Below are 21,742 nucleotides of genomic sequence, written 5' to 3'. Positions count from 1 at the left end.
TGGTAACATCAATATAAGCGGGACTCCCTGTTGCTCTGAGGCAAATGTTATGGCCTTGTCACACAGACATTTGGTGTTGGGTAGCTGCAATAACAGAACCACACCATTCATTGATATAAAAAATAAAATTTTACTAAGTAGGATGGGTAGAGCAGGTGGATGGTGATTTATATTCTAAAGCTTCTGTTCCACAACACATAGACACGCGTACACACACAAGCACACATGCATGACACTCACACCAGTCAGTGCACCCGTTTTGGTCCAGTTGTGGCCTGCCCTATAGCCCTGGGGGAACAGGGTATTCACTCTGACTGCTTGTCAAGCCTGCGTTCTGGCTGGTGGCGTAGCTTCTCTATGTGAACAGTTCAGCATGGTCAAATCAATATATGCAGGGCTTTTACCTTCAAACTGAGGTAGGAGGGGGCTGTGTTTGCATCAGGCACCATCTGACACAACTGGCTAGTGTATCTCCAAAGTTTGTTGGCACCTACAGATTTTTGGGATGCTTAGACGGAGGGATTTTAAGTGTGCCGTACGTATAAAACACTCTACAAATATGAAGGAATTGCATCGGCAGTCAGTGCTGGGCAAGGACTATTCAAGCTGAGAGAAGTTCAAAGTTGGCAGTACAGTAAACTGCCAAGAATCTGTTTCAGTGTTTCAAAATATTGGAATATAGGTATTCTACAATGGAGCAAGTAAATTAAGTTACACTGTTTGACACTGTCCCTTAAGAGTAGAGTTCTGTAGGTTGTGATAGGTTTGGCTTCTACTTCTTGTAACTGTAGAGTAGGCTGATGGTCACAGTACATTCTCCCATTGCTATAGCTTTGTTAATGTACTGGTTAGGTTTTCCAAATTTCTGGGAATTCACATTTATTCTGGTGCCCTTGTTTGGTCTGTCCTTGACACGCCTTTCCCTAAATGGATATAGGAATGCCACAATCTCCTAGCCAGACATCAAGAACAGGAAAAACAAAGAAAGGTATTCTATACAGTAGCATTTCAACTATGGAACATGTTGTGTGATGTACAAATACTAACACACCTGTGATGTTTATTATCTTAGAGGTCTCTATTCTGATGGTTTTGGTTTTATAAATCAGGTTTGAGAGCAGGGTTTGGGCACTTTTTGTTTGCGTGTTTTGCACGGGTCCTTTATTACTGAATCGAGTGATTGCTTTGTGTCATTAGTGATAGTAAATAATATTAAAAAAAATATATATGCTCTTCTGTTACTCCACAATGAAAATGGACTTCAATTAAAGTAGAAACAAGTGATCCCTAGATACTACTTTTCTAGATCCCATTTCTACAGTAGGGCATCAAGATCTGTCTGAAAACTAGCTCATAAACTTTCTCTCTTGCTTTTTAAAGGAGAATGGGAACTGGTTTTGATCATTGCTTAAAGTTACTATCCATGGAAAGCAAAAGTTCAGATAACTTACTCAACATGATATGCCCTTTGTTTTCTTTTCCTTCTAATGATTTTGTCTAAGACATTTTGTCTAAGGTTTGGCTGTCATCATACAACTTTATGGAAGGCCACCAATCTCCTATTTATAAGCAACTTCATTTTGTGATGATAGTTAACGAGAACTAATTATCGAGGACTTGAGGAATGCTGAAATAGATACGATGTGGAGGCTCTATTTGATTTTTTCCTTTCTGTCCTGGGAATTGAAGAGGCCTTTTATTTCATCTTAGTTGTTGGTAATTGAGAGGTTTTCGCACTCTTCAGGCTGGATTCCTAGAGTTCAGGTTTCTTTAGTACATCAGTGGTGTGCTAGAGTGCGCTATCGTTGAGTTTGCAACATGTGCATCTGGGCCACGCTGCCATTCGGAGGGATCTTGACAAGCTGGGTAAATGGACTGTCAGGCCTGTCTTAACAGAATTCAGCAAGGGCAGATGCCAAGTCCTGCACATGGAAAGGAACAACCATTTGCTACAGCACGTGCTGGAGCTGCCTGGCTGGAGAGCTGCTTTGCTGGGAATAGCCAGAGGGTCTTGGCAGAAAGCGAGCTGAGAATGAGCCAGCAGGGTGCCCTGCCGGCTGAGAAGGTTAACGGTGCCCTGGGCTGTATGAAGAGCAGCATAGCCAGGGGACTGAGGAAGGGGATTGTACGCTGCTACCTGGCAGTCCCTGGGTTGTGTCCAGCTCCCTGGGTATAATTTTGAGCCCCCAGTGCAAGAGAGAGTGGTCTTTCATCCGTGAGCGAGTTCAGTGGAGGGCCATCAAACTTTGCCAGGAGCAGGACTACTTGCCTTTTGGGGAGAGACTGGGGGAACTGGGCTTGTTCAGTGTAGAGAAGAGATGACTTTGAAGGGGACCCAGCAGCAGCAGCTTCCAGTACGTGTATGGAGAAGACAGAGACAGGTGCCTCCCAGTGGTGTGTCACATGAAGCAAAGGTACAAGAGGCATAAATGGAAACAAGAGAATTTCTAACGGAATGTGGGCAGCTTCACCATGGTGAGAACAGTAAAACAGAGAGGTTGTGCAGTCTCCTTGAATGGTTCAAGATCAGACTGGCTAAAGCCCTGTGCAGCCTCATCTGACCTCAGAGCTGAGTCTGCTTTGAGGAGGCGGTTGGCTGAGAGACTTGCCGAGGTCCCTTGTGACCTGATTTATCCTGTGATCCTGTGTGCAAGTTGCTGTCTTAACATGGATGAAAGCTTGGAGCGTAGTATAGAGTGCCCTGGTTACGCCTGTTTTGCCTGTTGAATACCCTTTTTGGTGCAGTGTAGAGAACTGCTGGGGATTCTTCTATGTGAGGATAAGCTTTAGATCTTGGTTATGCTTTTTGATGTTTTTTACCTTTTCAGGATAACCTGTAAGTGGGTAGAGCACCAGCTAGTATAGTATATAAACCAGTAAAATCTCTGTCAACAGTGTGTGCTTGTGTGTGCAGTAGGAGTACTTCAGCAGTTCATTTATTTACTGTCTTGCTAAAGCACCAGTATTTTGTTAACTGTTTATTAACACAGCATATTCATGCTATGCTGGCTTTTTTTAGTTTAGAGGTAGTTCTTAACTTTTGGGTATAAAAGTTCAAAGGAGATAAAACTCTGGTCTTTTTTGTTTTGTCAATTCAGTGTGACTTGAAAAAGCAGTTGTTTGGAAATGCATGCATTCATTCATGCTGTCTTACGTTAAGTTGACTCCCCAAAGTTTCATTCTGTTATGACATGTAGAGTTGTCCAGGTTAAATGTTTGTATGTGCTGGTTAATTTTTAGCATGCCAAATCTAATTTCAACATGTCAATTCGTGTTTGCACAGCAATAGATGACTTGTCGCAAGGAGACTCAATCAGGTAAGACTTTAAACATACCCAGCACATACCTGAGGAATGACTGGAGAGACACAGTACTCATTTTGCTTTACTTTTTAAGAAGCTTGGAGAAAGAGGGGAGTGATGTCAGTTGGCATACTTCTGAGGAAGAACTCGATTTTACTCCCAAGGTATGGTGTATTTACAGTAAATGTCCTATAGAAATAAGTGATCTGAAGGCAAGTTTTCTGGGGGATTGAAAGAAACTACAGTTCTAGCCAATATTGTTTTCTCCTTAGAAGCACTCTCTGACCTGCCAGCCTTTCTTCTGCTGTGAGTTTTTCCTAAAAGACCTTGTAGCTGTGGCAGATCATGCAGCAGATTTGTGGTTTGAGGCAAAAGAGCAATAGGCGACGAGATAAATCACCACAGTTTTATTTGTTCTTGGTCATTTGAGTCAGATTTTAAGTTTATAAGTTACTAATATAACCTGTTCTGTTCTTCCCCAAACACTGTTAATGTTTCCTGTAAATTTTTAGATAGAATCCTAACCGATAAAGGGCACTTTTTAGCGAAGATGTACTGAAATCCTTCATCACTTAGTTCTCCTTTCCTCCTCATCAGGTTACTCAAGAGTGCTCAGTGGATGAGTAACTCAAATGGGTCATGTTTTTTCTTCTATTGAGATGGCATTCTGTGCTTGCACGTAATCTCACACTGCATGTTTTCCCTCTTCTTTTTTTTTGAATGCTTAGGTAGTATTCTTTTTGTCAGCTACAAGCTCTCAGGCCTGCTTTTTTTGCTAGTGTTCTGAAGAATTATTAACTTCTGCAGTGATGTCTGGAACATCTGTTCTGTTGCTCTGGGATTCTGCAGCAATGAGGAACCAGTGTTCTAGTTCAGCCTACTCTGTAATACTGGAGGTGCAAGCATGTTTAGTTTTAACATGATTTCATTTTCTTGCACTGATTTAAATATAAATTATGCATTTTTTGGCATGTTTTTGAAATTTCAGGATATTCTGGTAAGTGTACTTGCAGGGACTAATTAATGCATTAAACCTAGGGTTCTTAACAGTTACTTCCCTTGTGCACAATTGCAAGTAATCATCCAGAAGCTGCGATCTTAAATATAACTGAATTTTACTGAAGTACTACAAATATTAAACCCAGATTTTTAAAACTGCTATGCATGTAACCATAGTTTTGGAAACAATTTTCAGAAGGGTGCCTGCATGGTATTTTGGGGGTGAAATACTCACTGAATTGCATATGTGAGGAGTGTTTTTGTAGTTAGAAGTATAGGATGGAGCCAGCACCTGACCACTATCAAAAGGACAGCCTGATTACATTTAGTGTTCAAGGTTTGATGTGACCAAAGGATTTGTTGTTGTCGTTAGTGTTCTAAAAGAAAATAATCATTTATTTACAGAAGCTGCAGAAGCCAAATTTGACATTGTTAATGAATGTTTCCCAGCAGTTCAGGAAAAACAGTAAGCTATTTGGAAAAGATTGCATAGTATACTAATATATAAAAGTAGATTTGCTAAGTAGTTTTTTAAACAATTCTTTTCCTATAGTAAATGAGAAAAGTAGCATTTTGAAAACACAGCACTTAGGCATTTCAGAAAAAATAAGTCATGCTGTTAAAATGAAGGTATTAATCCCCTCCTAAGCCTTTGTCCCTGGCCAAGTCCTTCCTCCATCCTGCCCATCCTTGACTTGGTTCCTTTTCCAGACATTCCCAGATTACTCCATTAATCTGGTAACATACCTGTTGCCATTTACATAACTCCTTTTGTTGTTTTGACATAACTGCCATGTCTCCGAAGACGGTGAATAATGAAGTATCTTGCAAGTCAGTACCAAAGCAAACTGTCTGTCAAAATCTAAATAATTTGCAAGATAAACCAGAAAGTTGGAACAAGAAAAGCATGATTCAGGCGAAGTTTCACAGAAATGATGACTCCCTTTTTGCAGAATCTAAGATGACAAACTGGAAAAAAGAGACACCTCGGCTTCTCTCAGATAGTTGTGGTCTTAAGGAGAAAAAGTCAAGCTTCAGTAATGGCTTTGAAAGTGATAATAGTTCTTTGTCAGCAGGAAAAAACCCAAGGCTTGAAAGTCAAAGACCAAACTCTGTCTGTCTTGAACATGTGGATGATGAAGATACAGAAGAAGAGCAATGTGAAGTAGATAATAAAGTCTGTGAAGCACCGAAACAAGAAAGTGAACACTTGTGCTTGAATAGGCATGAAGAAAATGTAAGAGCAGCATTTCACTCAGGCACCAAAGTAAGTTATATAAGGATGATTCAATCACAAAGGTATTTTCTAAGGGGAATAAAGGTAAGAACGAAAAGGTAAACTGGATTTCTGTTGATATTTCACGTATATCCATCTTTTGATCATCCTTTTTTTATAATAGAAAATGCCTTTACTCCTAACCAAAGCAGTTTCTTAGGTATAAGAATAATATTGGGCAGTATTTTCAATATTTTTTTATTGGTTGCAGTGGTTTTGCAGGAAAACAAATAGGCAGTATAGTTTTTCTGAAATAAATTAATTTTTTTCTCAGTTGTATGTACAGTTTTTATCTGTCAAGATTTATTGCCATTTAGTAAAATGCCTGGTGTGATGGCTGAAAATGAGGAACGAAAAAGTTTGAGTAAGATTGAGAGCAGGAAGTTAGTGATTTTCCTGGAGCAAAGTAGAGGAAAAGGAGCATGTTCCAAAACAATGTAACTGAAATGAAAGCTAGAGTTAGGCTGACATGAAGAATTGCTTCTCTGGAGCTTTGCAGAGCCAGGGCTAATGACTTAGGGCTAATGTCATTGCTGTCTCCTCAGAGATTCCCATGGAAAAACTGAAGGCCTTGTAAAACAAAGCTCAACAAAGTTTCCCTGTTGTCTTACACAGGAGAAGCATTTTTAAAGTTGTCAATGGGTGGCTAAGAAGGTGCTTGTTTCTGCTATTTCCAGCTGTTTGGTCAATCTCTTTTAGGAAAAATCACCTGAACAGGAAGAAGAGGAGAAGGAGCAGGAAAAGGAAGACACTGGTGAAGGGCTACAAACTGCAGTTGTTGAGGGTGTGAAAAACTCTATTTGTAATGATAGCCATCAAGTCCACAGTGCTTCCAAAGACAACACTGGTGAGAGAAGTGAGTTAGTGAATACTGATCCCAGTTCTTCCTCTATAAATATTAATGCACAGTAAATGAACTGAAATGGTGATTGACTTCTGAAACAGTAAGTTTTTCCCTTGCCTGTGAACCCTAGTGGGCATTGGCAAGGAGGAAAGTAGCTTTTGTTCCTTTTCGTTCGTTCCTGAAGAACAAATTGTGGCCTTGGATTCCAAATGATGCTACATGGAGCACGTGTCATTCTTGGTTTTGTTGCTGTGTTCTCCCTGAAGCGATCAGAACAAAATGCACAGTTGAAAAAGAGGAGGATTAGAGAGTCTTGGGTGTGACAGTGGTATTCCCCTTTCTGGCCCGTACTGTCAGACTGAAAAGTTGTGATTGCTCTTGGCTGAAGCCTGGGAAAGATTTGAGTCGATCTGAGAGAAAGCTGTTCTGTTCCAGTGCCTCACCTTGTCCAGTTTTAAAACGTAGAAAGTCTCTCCAGTGCCACGCTTGAGTGTGCTTGAAAGCATTGCCATGTCAGTCAGGGCTGAGCACTCTGGTACTCACCTCAGGTCTTGGAGCAGGAGGAGAAGGCACACTTTCCACTGTCTGTCTCCAGAGAGTAGAGTGGTGTGGTAGATGTTACCAGAGCGTGTGTAGCTGCTGATCAAATGCTACAGAGCGGGCCTGGCAGAACCTGCTGTATTCCAGGTGTTGTGCCTATACATGCTCTTCTGTCGGTGCATTTTACCATAAGCCTGCATTTGGCACAGTGTGAGTAGTCCTAGCTGAGGCTGGAACCAGCAGTTCCCCTCTGCTAGGACGGGTGCCCTCACTGGTCTCTAGCTCCTTTCCCATTTTTTGTGTGCATGTCTCCACAAGAGCGAATCCTGAATCAGTTTTACCTAACGGACTAGCTTAAAAGAGAGAAATGAAGATAGTTTAATCTGGCCAGGAACCTACTGAGACTGAGCCTTGCGTGTGCCTAGTAGAGAAGAGATTCGGATGTTAGCCCCCTGAGATAGAGACAAGTTGTGTGTTTGGGGTGAGATTTTGGGCTGTGAGCCTCTCCTCCTTTCAATGGCAATGCTTAGGTGTCTACCTTCTGGGAAGGTGCAGGGTAAAAACTGCTAGTCAAGGAAGGTCTTTTCTGGTAGTGCTACAAAAGGAGCATTGTTTCTTGTGATTTTAGCGTGAAGATGTGTCGGGTGGTGTTTCTATGGTACTTCTTGTACAGTGGATGGTGGTAGTCAGTGGCAATTTCTGGAGCTGTGGACTGGAGAACAGGTGACCTAAACTCTGTATGCCACAGGGCTGCAGCGTGCTGGAGCCTTTTCCTGAGTGTGACCCAAACACGTCTTCAGTGCTGCTTGTAGCTGTGTCAGCTGTTGTGCATAGCCATCTTCTGCTGGAGAGGTGGCAATCCAAAGGAAGTACCATGATGTTGTGTGCTGGGTGTGAAGAAACCCTTGAATTCAACACTCACTCCTTAGTTTGTCCTCAGCAACAGAGCCGCTGTGCATCTTTTGGGTGCAGGGGTGCTGGGGAAAAGCAGAGTGAAATAGAAGGGCTCAGTGTCTCACCTCTTACTGCCTTTGTAGGTGCCCTGACTGCGGTGGGAGCAGAGGAAGAGGAAGATGCTGAATCTCCCTGGGATTCTGAGGTATTTCCCGTGAAGGACACCGGGGTTCCCAGTGGGGCGGGGGTGGGGAGCGAGATCCAGAAGCACTCGGAGCTTGGGCCCTGCCGCGGCTGAGGCTTATTTCCCCTTCTCCTGGTTCTGCTGTATGTTTGTAACTGGGGGCCCTTGAAATACTTGTGCTGTGTGCTAGCTGTTCAGCGAGGCTTGGGATGAAGGTAGGTCGAGCTAATGATTTGGGTCTCATGGCAGCTGGCCCTTGGAGTTGGGTTTCTGGTACAGTATTGCGGCAGTGAAGTTTCTTGCTGCTTAAAATAGTCTGAGCTCCTCAGCGGGGCTGGCGGGATTGTTGCTTTTTCACCACACAACTCTATTCCGCTGACGTGTTCAGTGGTTGCCCTTAGGGTCTGCAGCCTAGATGATGAGCTGCTTTGGGAAAGAGCCTTTCTACCGTTTTGGCCCTTTTTGAAAGTAATGTTCAACAGAGATACCACACGTGCTGGCTGTGTTTGCCCTTTTAGTTCTTCCTGTCTGTGGGAATGGGTTAGAAGAAAACGAGCAGAGTCTGTAGCTTACGCCCTCTGACTTTTCTTGTGAGGAAGAAGGAACTCTTCCCCACCCGCTTCTTAAAAATACAAGGCTAAAATGCTGCTGTGTTGTTTTTGGTTTTTTTTGTAGCCTTGGTTTCTGTAAGCTTTGTCTTGCTTGTCTTTGTTCAACCCTTGCAACTGGGAGTAGCAATGTGTTCGCTTCCCACTGCAGGACGTGTGCCTGGGGAACATCAGCACAAATTTGAGTATCGGGTACCAGTTCAGTCTGAAAGTTGGGTCCCCCCCAGACCTGCAGTTACGGGTTCGCAACCCACAGCTCGAGTTACCGTGTTAATTCTCCCTTGCGGCTGTGCAGTTTGCCAGCGTGACAGACTAGTTTAGATGAGTTGTGAGGTTTTTGCCTAAGATCTGAAAACACACAAGTCTGCTGTGATTTTCCAATATACTGTGTCTTGACGTGCCCTTTCCAAGGGGCTGATCAAAGGCTTTTGTGATTGCATGCTGTGCAAGTTGGCTTAGCAGGAACATTTTGTGTAGAAATGAGTTGAGAATTTGTACCGATGCTCATGCCCGTGTTTTATGCTCTACAGACGGATTCTGAAAGTCCGGAAGAAGGATCACCTGGTGTGTTGCTTCCAGCTGCAGACAGACACGGAGCGCGCTCACGGATTGTTTCAGGGGAGCACAACACTGGTAACTTCCTGGTGGACTAAATGTTTGTCTGTAAACACGTATAGGCTGAAGTGAGCTTTTATCGATGTCTGCCTTAGGAATGCACTCATGGTGTGGGTGTGCGCTATAGCAATGAAGTGCTTAGTATTTGTTAATTAACACCAGCTGTCACGGTGCTTGCTGGCAAGTTGTAAAGGAAGTTACCTTGTTTGCGTTACGTGTGCCCTTTGGATGTGTTTGTATCTCTTTGGGTTCGGGTTCTTGTGCATAGTGCTGAAAGTGTATGTGGTTTAGGGCTGACCTGTCTGAACACCTGGACATTCTTGGATGATAACGTAGCAGAAGAAAGCTATGATCTGGCCAAGCACTTTTCCCCCCGTCTTAATTTTTGATACCTTACTGTTACGCTTTGCCTAGGAGCTAAAATGTGACTGAAAGTTCAGGGTTTGTTGTGAAGGGCTTCTGCCTGTAGTTTGTGACGCTGTCTCTTGAGCATCTGGAGTGTAGAATGGCAGGGAAGTTTTTGCTGTTGGCGTAGAACTCCCATCTGAAGGATTTCTCCTTTACTAAATGGTCAGTCCTGAATGTAGTATTTTTTTTATTTTGTGTTAAGATTTTTGTCACAAGTAGGGTGATTCAAGATGCACTCTAGGTGTAAATAAGTAATATGAAGTCATGCTGTTTATAAAAATGTGTGGTTTTTCACTGCAGGTGAGAACTCGGGATCTACCTTTCATATGTCATCATCAGCTGAAAAAGAAGACATGAATGGTGGCATTGAATATTATGGGGTGCAGGTATGTAAACCCAAGTATTTTGGATTGCAGTCTGATTCAGTAGGCTGTATTATACACTAAGGTAAAGAAAACGTACCGGTCGGTGAATAATGCAGAAGGGACGTCCTGTAGGTGAAGGCTGTGTTTACAGTCTGAAGTAAAGTTGGATACAGTCTTCTTATGGTGGGGTAAAATCCTTGTCACTATGTCGGATGCTTGCTGTTACACTGATTTGTTTTCAGTTGGTTTGCTTAAATTTTGAGCGGTGTTTTTCCTCTTGTGCACTTCTGAGAAACAGTGCAGCCAAATGTGGGTTTTATTGCCTGTGCAAAATGCACGTTCAAGTGAAGAGGGAGATTTGTCTATAATGTGCTGATCTGTTTGATGAAACACGCCGGTCTTCCTCTTTCGTAAGACAAAGGTCAAAGAGAACGCCTTGAAATGTGGTGACCTTTCTGAGGCTTCCCCAGCCTCTGCAAAATGTGCTCTTGTTTGGCCACGTGAAGTGTTTGAAAAGGGTTTTCTCAGAGGGTATCCTAGAGGGGAATAAGGCAGGCGTCCTGCTTGTGTTGGGCATGCGGGGCAGGGCTGCACAGCGGGGTCTGGCGTCCTCTGGAACACCCGAAGGGACAGCGTAGCAAATGATTTCCACCCCACAGCCGGGCATCACGAGAGAGGGACGTGCCTAATTCTAGCAGGCAAAGCGCAGGACTTAAGCCTGTTGCAAGGTGGTAGTAGTTGGCCAGTGAGCTTGGGAAGGGGGAGGGTGAGACAGGTGGTGTCTGGCTGAGGTGCTCCTTCCCTCTTGTGAGCGGAGGGGTCTTTGCCGCGGGAGAACAGGGCCTGGCTGACAAGAGAGGAGCGTGACGGTCTCAGCCCGCTGGGACACCAAGGCTGCAGGCCCTGTTCAGAAGGCACCACGAGGGGAAGGGGCGTGTGGGCAGGACTGTGACACGGGGCAGAAGCAGTCGGAGCTGTTGAGAAACAGAGCGTGGGGACAGGGACTTGAGGGGGCTGGGTAGGGTTAAGGCATGGTGCGGTTTTCCTGCGAGCTTGGGTTCCTGATTCCTGGGATGAGGGCAGGAGCAGGCAGGTCTCCCTAATAAATCCTTTCCTTTGCACCTTGGAGTGGAATTTATTATTTCTGAAGCTTGGGTGAAGAAATAATCCTCCCTTAGCCAGTTCTCCGTGTGGTGAACGGTAAGAAGCTTGTCATGTTCATTCCCGTTGGGTTAGCTTAGGTGGCCGGGGACTGTACAATGCCAGACGGTAGAGCGCGATGGAGGGAGGAGGGTGGGTGAGAAAAATGTTGGCAGTTTTAATGAAAAACGGTATTAAAGCAATAAAACATGAAAAATAAACATGCTCTGTGACAAATGCCAGCAGTTACAGCAAGCAAGCAGGCTAAAAGGTAAAAGCAACCCTAATGCCTAGGCAAACCTAACCCAAGAAACTGCTGTCTCTGAGTCCTTCTCTTGTTAAGAAGATGGTGTGCAGTGAACCTTTCATTTAGTGTCCCTTGATTTTTGTAATGAAAAAGGCTTTCAAAATGCCTTATTTCTATTATAGGATGAGTTTGCAACAGCAATTGCATAGATTAACTGTAGTAATTTTTCTTGATAATCTTTCTGTCTGTACCTGTTTACTTAAGGATAAATATATTTTAGAAACTATCAACTTGATAGAAAAAACAGCACATGAAAATCACACTGATAAGGCAGAAATTTTCACATCAGAAATTTCACAGCAGAAAATGAGGAATTGCACAGTGCTGACAAGCAGTTCTAAGTCCAAAACCTTGGAAAGAAAGAGATGCAAGAATGTGGGTTGAAAATGAGAAGAGGGAATTGAAAACAAGTTTTAAAAACGTTACAGCAGAACTAAAGCAGCTGCTTGGTGAAATTAATGAAACTGGGAAAACTCCTTCCCTTGTGGAAGAAATGTCAGAAGATGGCTTCAGTGCTGAGCTGAAGAGTTCTCATGCTGTTTCATCTCATGCAACAGAATCAAGTAACAGCTTAGAAAGTAAAGGTGAATTTGGAGACATTAAACTTATGCTAGGTGGAAAAGTACCCAAAATGGAAACTGTAATCCGAGTCTTGGTGTCCTTCCTGATCAAGATAACTGAAATGCAAACATGGAAGATACCTGGAGTACAGGTGAAGGAGATTGCACAAATAATATCAATGATACAAAGGTGCCTCTAGCAAATGGAAGTAGTAGAAACGTAGTGGGAGGTCCTGAATAATCCCTGAGATACAGCTTAAAACCCAGTCTTTTGGATGACATTTCTAATATTATTCCTACAATAAGACAGTTTCTCCACGTGGTGAAAATGCACTTTTTGTAACAGAGAGGGAACTTGGAAAAGACTCTGGATTTAGTGATGACTTTCCCAGGGACTGCTTTATCGACAACAAAACAGGAGAAGCAGAAATGGAAAGTCTTTTTGCAAATGCTCAGCAATCATACGTCATGCTGAAAAGGAATCTTGATGAAGAACTAAACCAAGATATGGGAAGATTTACGGGTAAGGTAGGAATGCTGCAAATAGTATTCCTGGCTTTGGAGAAAGAAGGTACAGCTGCCAGAAGAGGTAGTTCACCTGCTACTCTTTATTCTTTAATCTCGCTCTGGATCAACGGTCCTGTTCACTTTAGCTATTCATCATTAAAGGAGGATGCTTCCTACAAGTTGGGGTTTGTTCTAATGGAAATGTTACTTGTGAACAAAGACAGCAGTGGAGAGCTGTCTTTTTCCCCATTTTTGGAAAACGGAATGCATTATTGCTCCAGTTTAACAGCAGGTGGCACTCGGTTCCAGTGCAAGTAGTTATCACTACATTGCCTTAAGAAGAAATCCACAGAACTCTATCGGTTCTGATTCTGAATCAAAGAATGAAAATAGCTTCTGAACAGGGTCTTGACTAATAATTCATGTGCTGTGATATCTGCGTGGTGTGTCTTCATTGCCTTTCACTAAAATTCCTCTTTCCTGTGAAACCAGTTGTGTTTGTGGGTTTGGGATCTTTTTTTTTCTTTTCTCCCCTTGTTCAGGGAGCAGGAGCCCAGCACAGTTCCACTTGATATTCTTTTCTGGTGGTGTTACAACTGACATTGTGCAGTCCTCCTAACTCTTTGTCCATCAGTAATGCTTTCACTTTTTTGTTGTTCTCATGTTTTAAGAGGCACTATTGTTTTCTTTTGAAGGGCTGTATTCTTGTTATCTTTAATCATGAGTGAATTCAAAGCACTTTCAATGACATGATACTCTTTGTAGTGTAATTTTGTGAAAAGGCTTCTCTAATGTTATATTATTTCAGGGGTAAACCCTGAATTAATCAATCTTGGATGTGGTGTTTCTGTCTTTTAGAAATACTAAGAAATACATGAAGCTTAACTTTCTTTTTATAGGTTGAGAAGGAAAAAAGCAAACGAATAATTTCAAAAGTGCAGGCGGTGGCGAAACAGGAAATGTCTTGGTAAATTAAATATACCATCAGACAACATCACTAATCGGCAAATGAAACAAAAGATTACTGTAAGGAAGAATGACTGTTTGAAAATGGAGAATGAAAACACTATAGAAGAAAAAGACAAAAAGAATTTTTCATCTGAGGAGAGCTCAAAATTGATTAAAATGCCAATGAAATGGTAAGCTAAGGAAATAATCTCTAGTTCTTATTTGTAGTACTATGTAAGTGTCTTAGGTTTTCTAATACTGTGGTAGGTGAAGTAGTTTCCTCAGTGGTGAAAGCCATAGTGAGTAGTCCACTGCTTCTCAAAAAGTGAAGAAAATGTCTTTTTAGAAAACACAACGCTCACGATATTCAAATCTATTGCCTGCTCTAAAAAAAGAAAAGGAAATAAAAAATAAAACCCCCACCCAAATTCCTGTGATTTCCTTGTCAATACTGAGGCAAAATGCATCTTCAAAACCAGAACTGAAGACTGGAAAAAGCAGTTATTTTTGTAGGAAATGGCCACCTAGAAAAGAAAAGTAGGAACTTGGGGTTTGCTACTACTCCCTTTTCTAGGTGATTTTAGTGATCTCCGTGCAGTTGGTGTTTTCCTTTTCATTAAGTTAATATGCCCTTTGTCGGGAGAGGGGAAAAGATGGTATTACCAAACGAATCTCAAAAGTCTAAAGAAGGCACACGTATTTTTATGTAAACCTAAAGCAGGAGTTTTTTCCTGTCTGTCCTTCAAAGGAATCTCTGCTCTAGATGCTCTCTGTAACATGGATATTATAGGTATTCCAGCTTAACCTGGCTCTAGCTCAGATTCCACGTGTCCCCCTCACTCCTAGGGGCAGGTTTTTTAAGTACTTGGGTATCTTCCACGATCTTTGCAGTCAAGTCTGTGTTTTTATAGTAGATATTTTTTGTCTCAGTCGTTTCTGGACATCATCTTATGTCTGTTTCACAGAAATATTTTTTGTAAGCCTACTCACTTGGTGATTTATTTTTTTTCCCCTTTCTGTGTAATGCAGTAAAATTGCCCTGAATGCCAAAGTTGCAAAGAAAAGTAGAAGGCAGCCTTCAAAGCAGAAGGCTCATCAGCAGATGAGCTCTTCCAGTGGCAATCATGGTCAAGTACGGGATGATAGCACTTCCAGTGAAACATCTGAGGATGAAGGAAGGTATGCATAAAAGGAATGCTGAAAACAAAACTTACTTAATGATGTAAATTGACCTAAGAGCTAGAGGCAAGTTTGAGGTTTTGTTGTGTGTTGAGGCTTTTTGTAAACCTGATGCATATGAAGATTCTTGTTCTTTCTTGTGACCACACTACCTGGTGCACTTTGTGTTGACAAACACTTCGCTTTTGTTTAGAGTGCTTTGAGCATGCTGGCCAAGTTAATAAGGTCACTGTGCACAAATTCTGATTAATTACATGAGTGTGTGCACAGGCATAGAAGTATTTTATGTGTTTAAAAAGGGCGAGGAGAGACTTACAGAAAAGCAACATCACTCTTTCACTGCAGGTATCGCAGGATTTTTTGCCCTGCTCCCCGCTCCACCTTTTCTCTTGCAGCTGTGTACCCTCCTGACTTCTTGCCCACCCTGAACTTACTTGTGTGGGTTGTGGCAAAGTGAGAAAGAGAAGTTGTTGACACTGTTCAGCCCTAGCTAAAAATCTGGTGTGTTATCAACACTGTTTTGGTCAGAAATCTAACACACAGCCCTGTGTGGGCTGCTGTGAAGAAAATAAACTGCATCCCAGCCAGACCCAGGACACCAGAGAATCCAAAATTACAGTTCTTTGACCTGTAGGAGAAGGATTCTCGGTACTGAAGAGAGCTAAACCCCTGGTATTAAACAGGGAATGCACGTAAGCGTATAGCTACATGTCTGTAGCTGTAAGATTTCTGTCACTTTGCGTGAAGTTTAGGGAACAGTTATTTCAACTATTTGCTTAATATCTTGCGGAAAAATTAGCCTTCCAGTAGACATTAATAGCACACAATAATTGTTTCAGTCTTGAACTATATCTAGCAAAGTTACTATACCAGATTTTAGTTTAATTCAGTTCTGCAATTAAGTTTTCAAAGCAACTGTAGGTATTATTCATAATGCAAAGTAAGCATTTCAGTACTGAAATATATTTCTGTTTTCTAGACCTGCAGCAACAACCAGGAGTGAAAAGAACAAGGTACTGTAAAACGAAGTTCTTGATAAACAGTTTCTATCAACTTTTAATCACTTAGATGGGAGCAGTGTTTATGTAGTGATCAACCAGATGTACAAATTGCTGCTGGTATGCAGCTTTATTGTATTTGAGACAAATCTGTGGGCTGTGAAGGAGAGAATGAATCATTCATGCATTTGGAATGGTCTGTAATACTAGACAGTGGAATTACAGAAAGTACTGTATTTTTTGTAGGTCAGCATACCAATGGAAGTAACTGATGACCCTGGTTTAACTTGCTCATCTGACCCAACTTCAGAGGATGTGGAATTACGAACTTCAACCTACAAGGAGGCTATGCTGCTGTTAGAACAGCTTCGTGTGGATCATACAGGTATGTTTTCAAGTCACCGTCTTCAGCTGTTACAAGTTCCCCTTAAAACATGGTTTCTTTGTATGCATTCCTAAGTATTTTAGTTTCATATTTCGATATAGTATCTCTTTATGATTAGAGATCCCCCTCAAAAGCTGTGAAACTGTCACCTGACCTGAGATGTTGCCTGTATTACCAGCCAAGTGCCTTACGTTATCATTGGTTCTCTGTCTAGTCAGAGCTGGAGAAGCAGTTTCTTGCAAAGTACAGTTCAGCTCCTTCTAATGCGGTCATCAAAAGTCAGCAAGAGCTTTTTCTTCTTTATATCCCCTTGATGTGGTTTAAGCCCAGGCACACCTAAACACCTAAGCACCACACAGCCACTCACTTGTTCCACCCCAGTGGGGTGGGGGAGAGCATCAGAAAGGGAAAAGTGAGAAAACTCATGGGTCGGCATGAAAACAGTTTAATAGCAAAAGCCACGCACGCAAGCAAAGCAAAGCAAGGAATTCATCCAGCACGTCCCATGGGCAGGCGGGTGTTCAGCCATCTCCAGGACAGCAGGGCTCCGTCACGCATAACAAATACTTGGGAAGACAAAGTGCCATCACTCTGGATGTCCCTCCCTTCCTTCGTCCTCCCCCAGCTTTATATGCTGAGCATGATGCCGCGTGGCATGGCACATCCCTTGGGTCAGCTGGGGTCAGCTGTCCCAGCTGTGTCCCGGCCCGGCTCCTTGCGTACCCCCAGCCTGCTGGCTGGTGGGGTGGGGTGAGGAGCAGAAAAGGTCTTGGCTCTATGTGAGCGCTGCTGGGCCATAAGGAACACATCCCCGTGCTACCAACCCTGTCTGCGGCACAACTGTAAAACATGGCCCCGTACCAGCGACTGTGAAGAAAATTAACACTATCCCAGCCACAACCAGCACACCCCTCAACAGCTAATGACAAAGAGTACAGCAAAATAATGGCTTTGCTTAAAAATAATAAGTACATATATATAACAAATTTCAACTGTCATAAGATGCTTGCATATATGCACACGGCATTATATAAACATAAGCATCGCTTACTAGGGCTCTTAAACTATGCTAAAATTTCATCAGGCAAGTGTTAACCTTGGCCGAAGGCCAAACTCCCCGCCCAGTGCTGCCACTGCCCCTCCTTGACAAAACGGGGTGAAAAAGCTTGTGGGTCAGTGTGAAGGCAGGGCTGTCACTTCCCAGTGACTGTCACTGGCCAAACAGACTCCACCGATTAAAATACATTTGGATAGTGAGAAACAAAGACCCAAAACCTGAGAAGGACACGTCGGCACCCCCCCTGCTCAAGCTCTGCTGCGCTCCTCCCCAGGCAGCACAGGGAGGCTGCGGTCTGCAGTCGGGACGTAGCAGTTTCTCTCTGCTGCTCCTTCCTCGTCCCTTTTCCCTGCTCCAGTGTGAGTCCTCCCCCAGGCTGCAGTCCTTTGGGGAAAAACTCCTCCAGCCTGGGCCCTCCATGGGTCGCAGGTCCTTCGGGAAGGATCCGCCTGCTCTGGCACGGGGTCCTCCGCAGCACTGCGCTGTGGGTATCTGCTCCAGCATGGTTCTCTCAGGGGCTGCAGGGGAATCTCTGCTCTGGCACCTGGAGCAGCACCTCTCCCTCCTCCTTCGCTGACCTGGGTGTTCGTTTGCGGGGCTGGTTTTCACATGCTTTTCCCCTTCTCTGCCCGTGTGGTGGTTTCGCCCTTTCCTACGTTTGTTTTTCCTGAGGAGCTGCCAGCACGGCTGAGAGGCTCAGCTGTGCCCTGCGGTGGGTCCATCGAAACCATCCATGTCCAGCACGGGACGACCCCTGGCTCCTTCTCACAGGGACCTTCCCACTACCGAGACCTGCCACCTGCACCTAATGCAGCAAAGCATTGAACAGCTTATACATTGGGCAGTATTTGTGCAGCTTTGTGTCTTTTCTGTCTCAAACCAGGTTCTGCTACTTTGTTGAAACTGCAAAACATACTTCTTGAATATGAACAGAGACTAGAACGTGGGACAAATCAGTATACAGCTCTCTCACTCGAAGTAAGAGAATTGGGAGATGAAAAGAGGGAGTCACGGTTCAGAGCGGAGAAGACTCAAGATTTGAAATCCATATTGGCTCACCAAGAAGCAGAATGGAAAAGTGATACCCAAAGCCTTAAGTATGTAAATTGTGGTCTGATAATGTATTATCTTGTCAGTGGTTTTATTCCAAAAGACTCTGATGGTGCAGGCAACAGGATGAGAAGTTTCCAGTCTTTTGGGTTTGGGTATTTTGAATCCCGTGGGCCAGTTATGCTATGAGGTACATAATGTGAGAGGGGAAAAACGTCCGGATATCAGCTCCATGTACGATGTTCTGGATGTTGTTCTAACTTTGTTTTCTAGCAAGAGAAGAGAACAAGAGAGTGTGTATGGGGAAATCAGACTTATAAGAGAGATTTGAGAGATGGTTGGATTTATTTTTTTTTCATTTTGTCCTTGCGGCTTCTGTTGGCCTATAATACTAGGGTTTCTGGTAACTCCACCCAGTGCAAGTCAAACCAGAGCTTAGAGCATTTGTTTGCTTACCTGTTTGTTTGTTGGAAAGGTCAAGTTTGGGATTGCCCCTTTCCCCACACTCCTGAGCTAGACCCGGAGGCGTGAGGTTTCTCATCGCTGCTGACATCACGTCAGACAGGGGTGGCCAGCAGGCACCGTAGGCAGTTCAGCAAGGACAACTGCAGAGCCCTGGCCTGGGAGGGGAGATCTCCTTGTGGTGATCCCCGGTGGGACGGCGTGGCTGGGGAGCGGCCCAGGCAGAGAGCGAGCTCAGCAGGAGACACCGTGAGCTGGCAGCTGGGGCGGCCCGCAGCGGCCTGGGCTGTATGGAGGGCAGCAGTGCCAGGGCACTGGGGGCAGTGAGTGCCCACCCCTCCGCAGGGCTTGCTGAGCTGTGTCTCGAGCCCGGGGCCCGGTGTTTGCCCGCCCAGCCCAGGAGATCTTGCCCAGTCCGTGTGAGGTCGGCAGGGAGATGCCGGGCTGGCCCGGGGGCAGGAGCACCAGCCCTGTGAGGGGAGGCTGCGGGAGCTGGGCCTGGGGGAGTTGGGCCTCCCAGCGCGGGGGAGGGGGGTACGAGGAAGACGAGGCCGGTCCCAGCTTGGCCTGGGTTTGACTTCAGCAGGTGTTCAAAATCCTCAAACATCTGTCAAGTATAAAGAAGTAGTATTTTCATTCTAAGTGAATTCTCCAAGCAGCGTTAAATTTATACTTTCAAAAGTTACACTTTTTGCGAAATTACACTAGAAATTACATGTAAAGCTTTCTCCTTGCAATATACGCCATTCAAATACAAATGTTTCTGTCAGTCTTTCAAGTAATTTTAGTGGTGGTTGATTCTTGTCTTGCAGAATTTCTAAAGCAGGCTTTCAATTGGCAGTTCTTTCCTTACGTTGACACTTGATTATTTTTTTTTCTTGTTCACTGTTGTGAATATATGGGAAAAAATAGTCAAAATAATGACCAAATACAAAGCTGCTTTCTTGTTTGGGTACCGTGGGCACACCATGGACCGTTTTTTACCATGTCAGTGCTCATTGCTGATTGTTTCAGTTGGTAAAGAAGCTGACCTTCCATAAGGCTTTCCTTGTAAGTCAGCTTCAAAATGAAATTGCTGTAGTTTCTCCCAGAGGTAGATCCAACTGAGGTTTAAAACTGTTTTTAATCGTATTCAGCTTAAACCCCATGCATTTCTGAATCTGGTTTTGAACACTGACATCCTTCTCGAGTAAACAGAAACTGCTTGTTCTGTCTGTGGGCAGCCTTACAGAAGGCTTGCTGAAAAATTGTTGCCATAGGTAAGTGGCGTGCTGATTCAGCAGTATTACTTCTAGTCACTGAATCCGTAATATGTAGGCTCAGTATACTAAGAAAATGTATGTTAACCATAGTAAAAGTTTATGATGCTTTGATCCGATGAGACAACAAACTCCTTTTTCAACATAATGGCTTTAATATGAAGAGGATTTATTTTTTTATGATGGAAGTGTACACACTAGTGTGCATTTCCCTGTGTAACCTTACAAAAAAACTGGTAAATCAATCAATGGTTTATTTCCGTATTTTGTACAACTGATACCGTGGACAATGGAATGAAGTTAGAATTCTTCAAAAAGTTGAAAAGTACAGTAAAAATATGGAATCTGGAAACGTTTAAGTTTTTTTATGGTTTGAGTTGTCTCTGCAAGTTCATCATGTGGAACATCTACTTTTGTATCAGTGCTTTTGTTTCTCAAATACTCTGTTAAATCCCAGGTGTTCTTTGAAACAAGAAGAAGCAAAGAGACTCAGAGTAGAAGTGCTCTGTGAGAAAATGAGAGAAAAACTGCAAAGGAAAGACGATCAATATTGTAAAGAAAGGGAGGAGAAACAGAAACTTGAGTTACACTCAAGGAATTTAGAAATGGAGATAAGAACACTGAGAAAGCTCTTGAAACAGGTATATTAAATAATGAATTAAACACTTTCTTTTCTGCTTCTTTTCACTTGTATTCCAGTATGCCTAGAGAAGGAGGTGCTTTGTTCATGGAAGAGGCATTGGATAACTATTGCCAAATTTTGAGGGCAGTAGAGAACAGTTAGTTCACAATTGGTCTGTTGTTGTTTTGTTTTGTTGTTTTTTTTTGGCTTTGCAGTTTATTCATCCTCTTTTTCTTTTTCAGAATTTAGGTTTCATTTGTATTTCAGGCAAAGCCTGACTTTTTTCGAAATTACTACAAAACATCCTGTATTTCTTCTTCTTAAATTTTCAGAAGAAAATTAAAATTTATTCTTTATAGGTGGATTATCATAGCTGTGGGGAATCAAAAATCTTTTCAGGTATTCTGGGGAGAGTGGGAAGATGTATTGCTAGCTCTGATTTTTCTCGAGATGCAAGCAGTTGTATTACTGTAGGTTGAAGAGGAACATGATGAAACACAGACACAGCGCTCTCAGGAAAAGAGGGCCAGAGCCCTTCAAGAAGGAATTTTGAACAACCACCTTGGGAGACAAATGGAACTAGAAGAAGAGACAAGAAGATCTATAGGAAAAAATTCAGAGGTAAGCAGATATTTTTTTTCGAATAAGTCAGATTTCACCATATTTGTTTTAAAGTCATAATAAATCTTATATAACTTCCCGTGTTTCTTGATGGTTTATTTACTGTTTACCGGTGTAACTTAACTGTGTAAATACCTTTCCTGTTTTCTCTTATGTCTTTAAAAGTTCTGGAAAGCAGCATCACTCCTGTATGTACCTGAATTACTTGTGCAAGTCGGAAACTAATAGAACACACTATTTACCCCGTTTCTTAACCTATCTGTTATTTGTCATTTCACAGACATTTTATTATCACTTTTTAGGGTTTCTAGCAATGAGACACCTAGCTACCTATGTCAAGGTTGGCCAGGAAAAAGTTGTTTGACAGTGTTTGTGTTTCCATTGCTTTTTTTTTTTTTTAGTTATTCCCTTATTGAACTTACTTACTTCAAGTATGCCTTTCTTTTCCACCTCCACATACTGAAATTTTATGATCGAATATCAACAATGAATTCAACTCTCTGTAGGAGTTAGAGTAACTGGAGGAGAAAAAGCAACCATAAACACTGTATTCAAAGAGATCTTGAAAAGAGTTTACTGAATTTCCTAAGAATGTGCAGTGCTTGGCAGCCT

The 21,742-nt window shown here is 42.9% G+C and overlaps 1 protein-coding gene across 1 annotated transcript in view; it reads left to right on the top strand.

Moving 5' to 3' along the window:
- Positions 1-21,742, top strand: part of LOC308058120 (uncharacterized protein) — a 46,385-nt gene that overhangs the window by 9,305 nt on the left and 15,338 nt on the right. Inside the window, 16 exon segments of the mRNA XM_080412113.1 lie at positions 3,241-3,317; positions 5,052-5,622; positions 9,178-9,280; positions 9,971-10,056; positions 11,576-11,776; positions 11,779-11,817; positions 11,820-12,123; positions 12,126-12,160; positions 12,164-12,279; positions 13,506-13,688; positions 14,527-14,676; positions 15,656-15,689; positions 15,921-16,059; positions 18,000-18,213; positions 20,345-20,528; positions 20,984-21,130. Coding sequence (XP_080268239.1) covers positions 3,241-3,317; positions 5,052-5,622; positions 9,178-9,280; positions 9,971-10,056; positions 11,576-11,776; positions 11,779-11,817; positions 11,820-12,123; positions 12,126-12,160; positions 12,164-12,279; positions 13,506-13,688; positions 14,527-14,676; positions 15,656-15,689; positions 15,921-16,059; positions 18,000-18,213; positions 20,345-20,528; positions 20,984-21,130 — 2,583 coding nt within the window.

The sequence above is a fragment of the Falco punctatus genome, assembly GCF_963210335.1.
Source record: "Falco punctatus genome assembly, contig: scaffold_54, whole genome shotgun sequence".
NCBI classification, from domain to species: domain Eukaryota; kingdom Metazoa; phylum Chordata; class Aves; order Falconiformes; family Falconidae; genus Falco; species Falco punctatus.
This window is presented reverse-complemented; position numbering and strand designations above follow the sequence as displayed.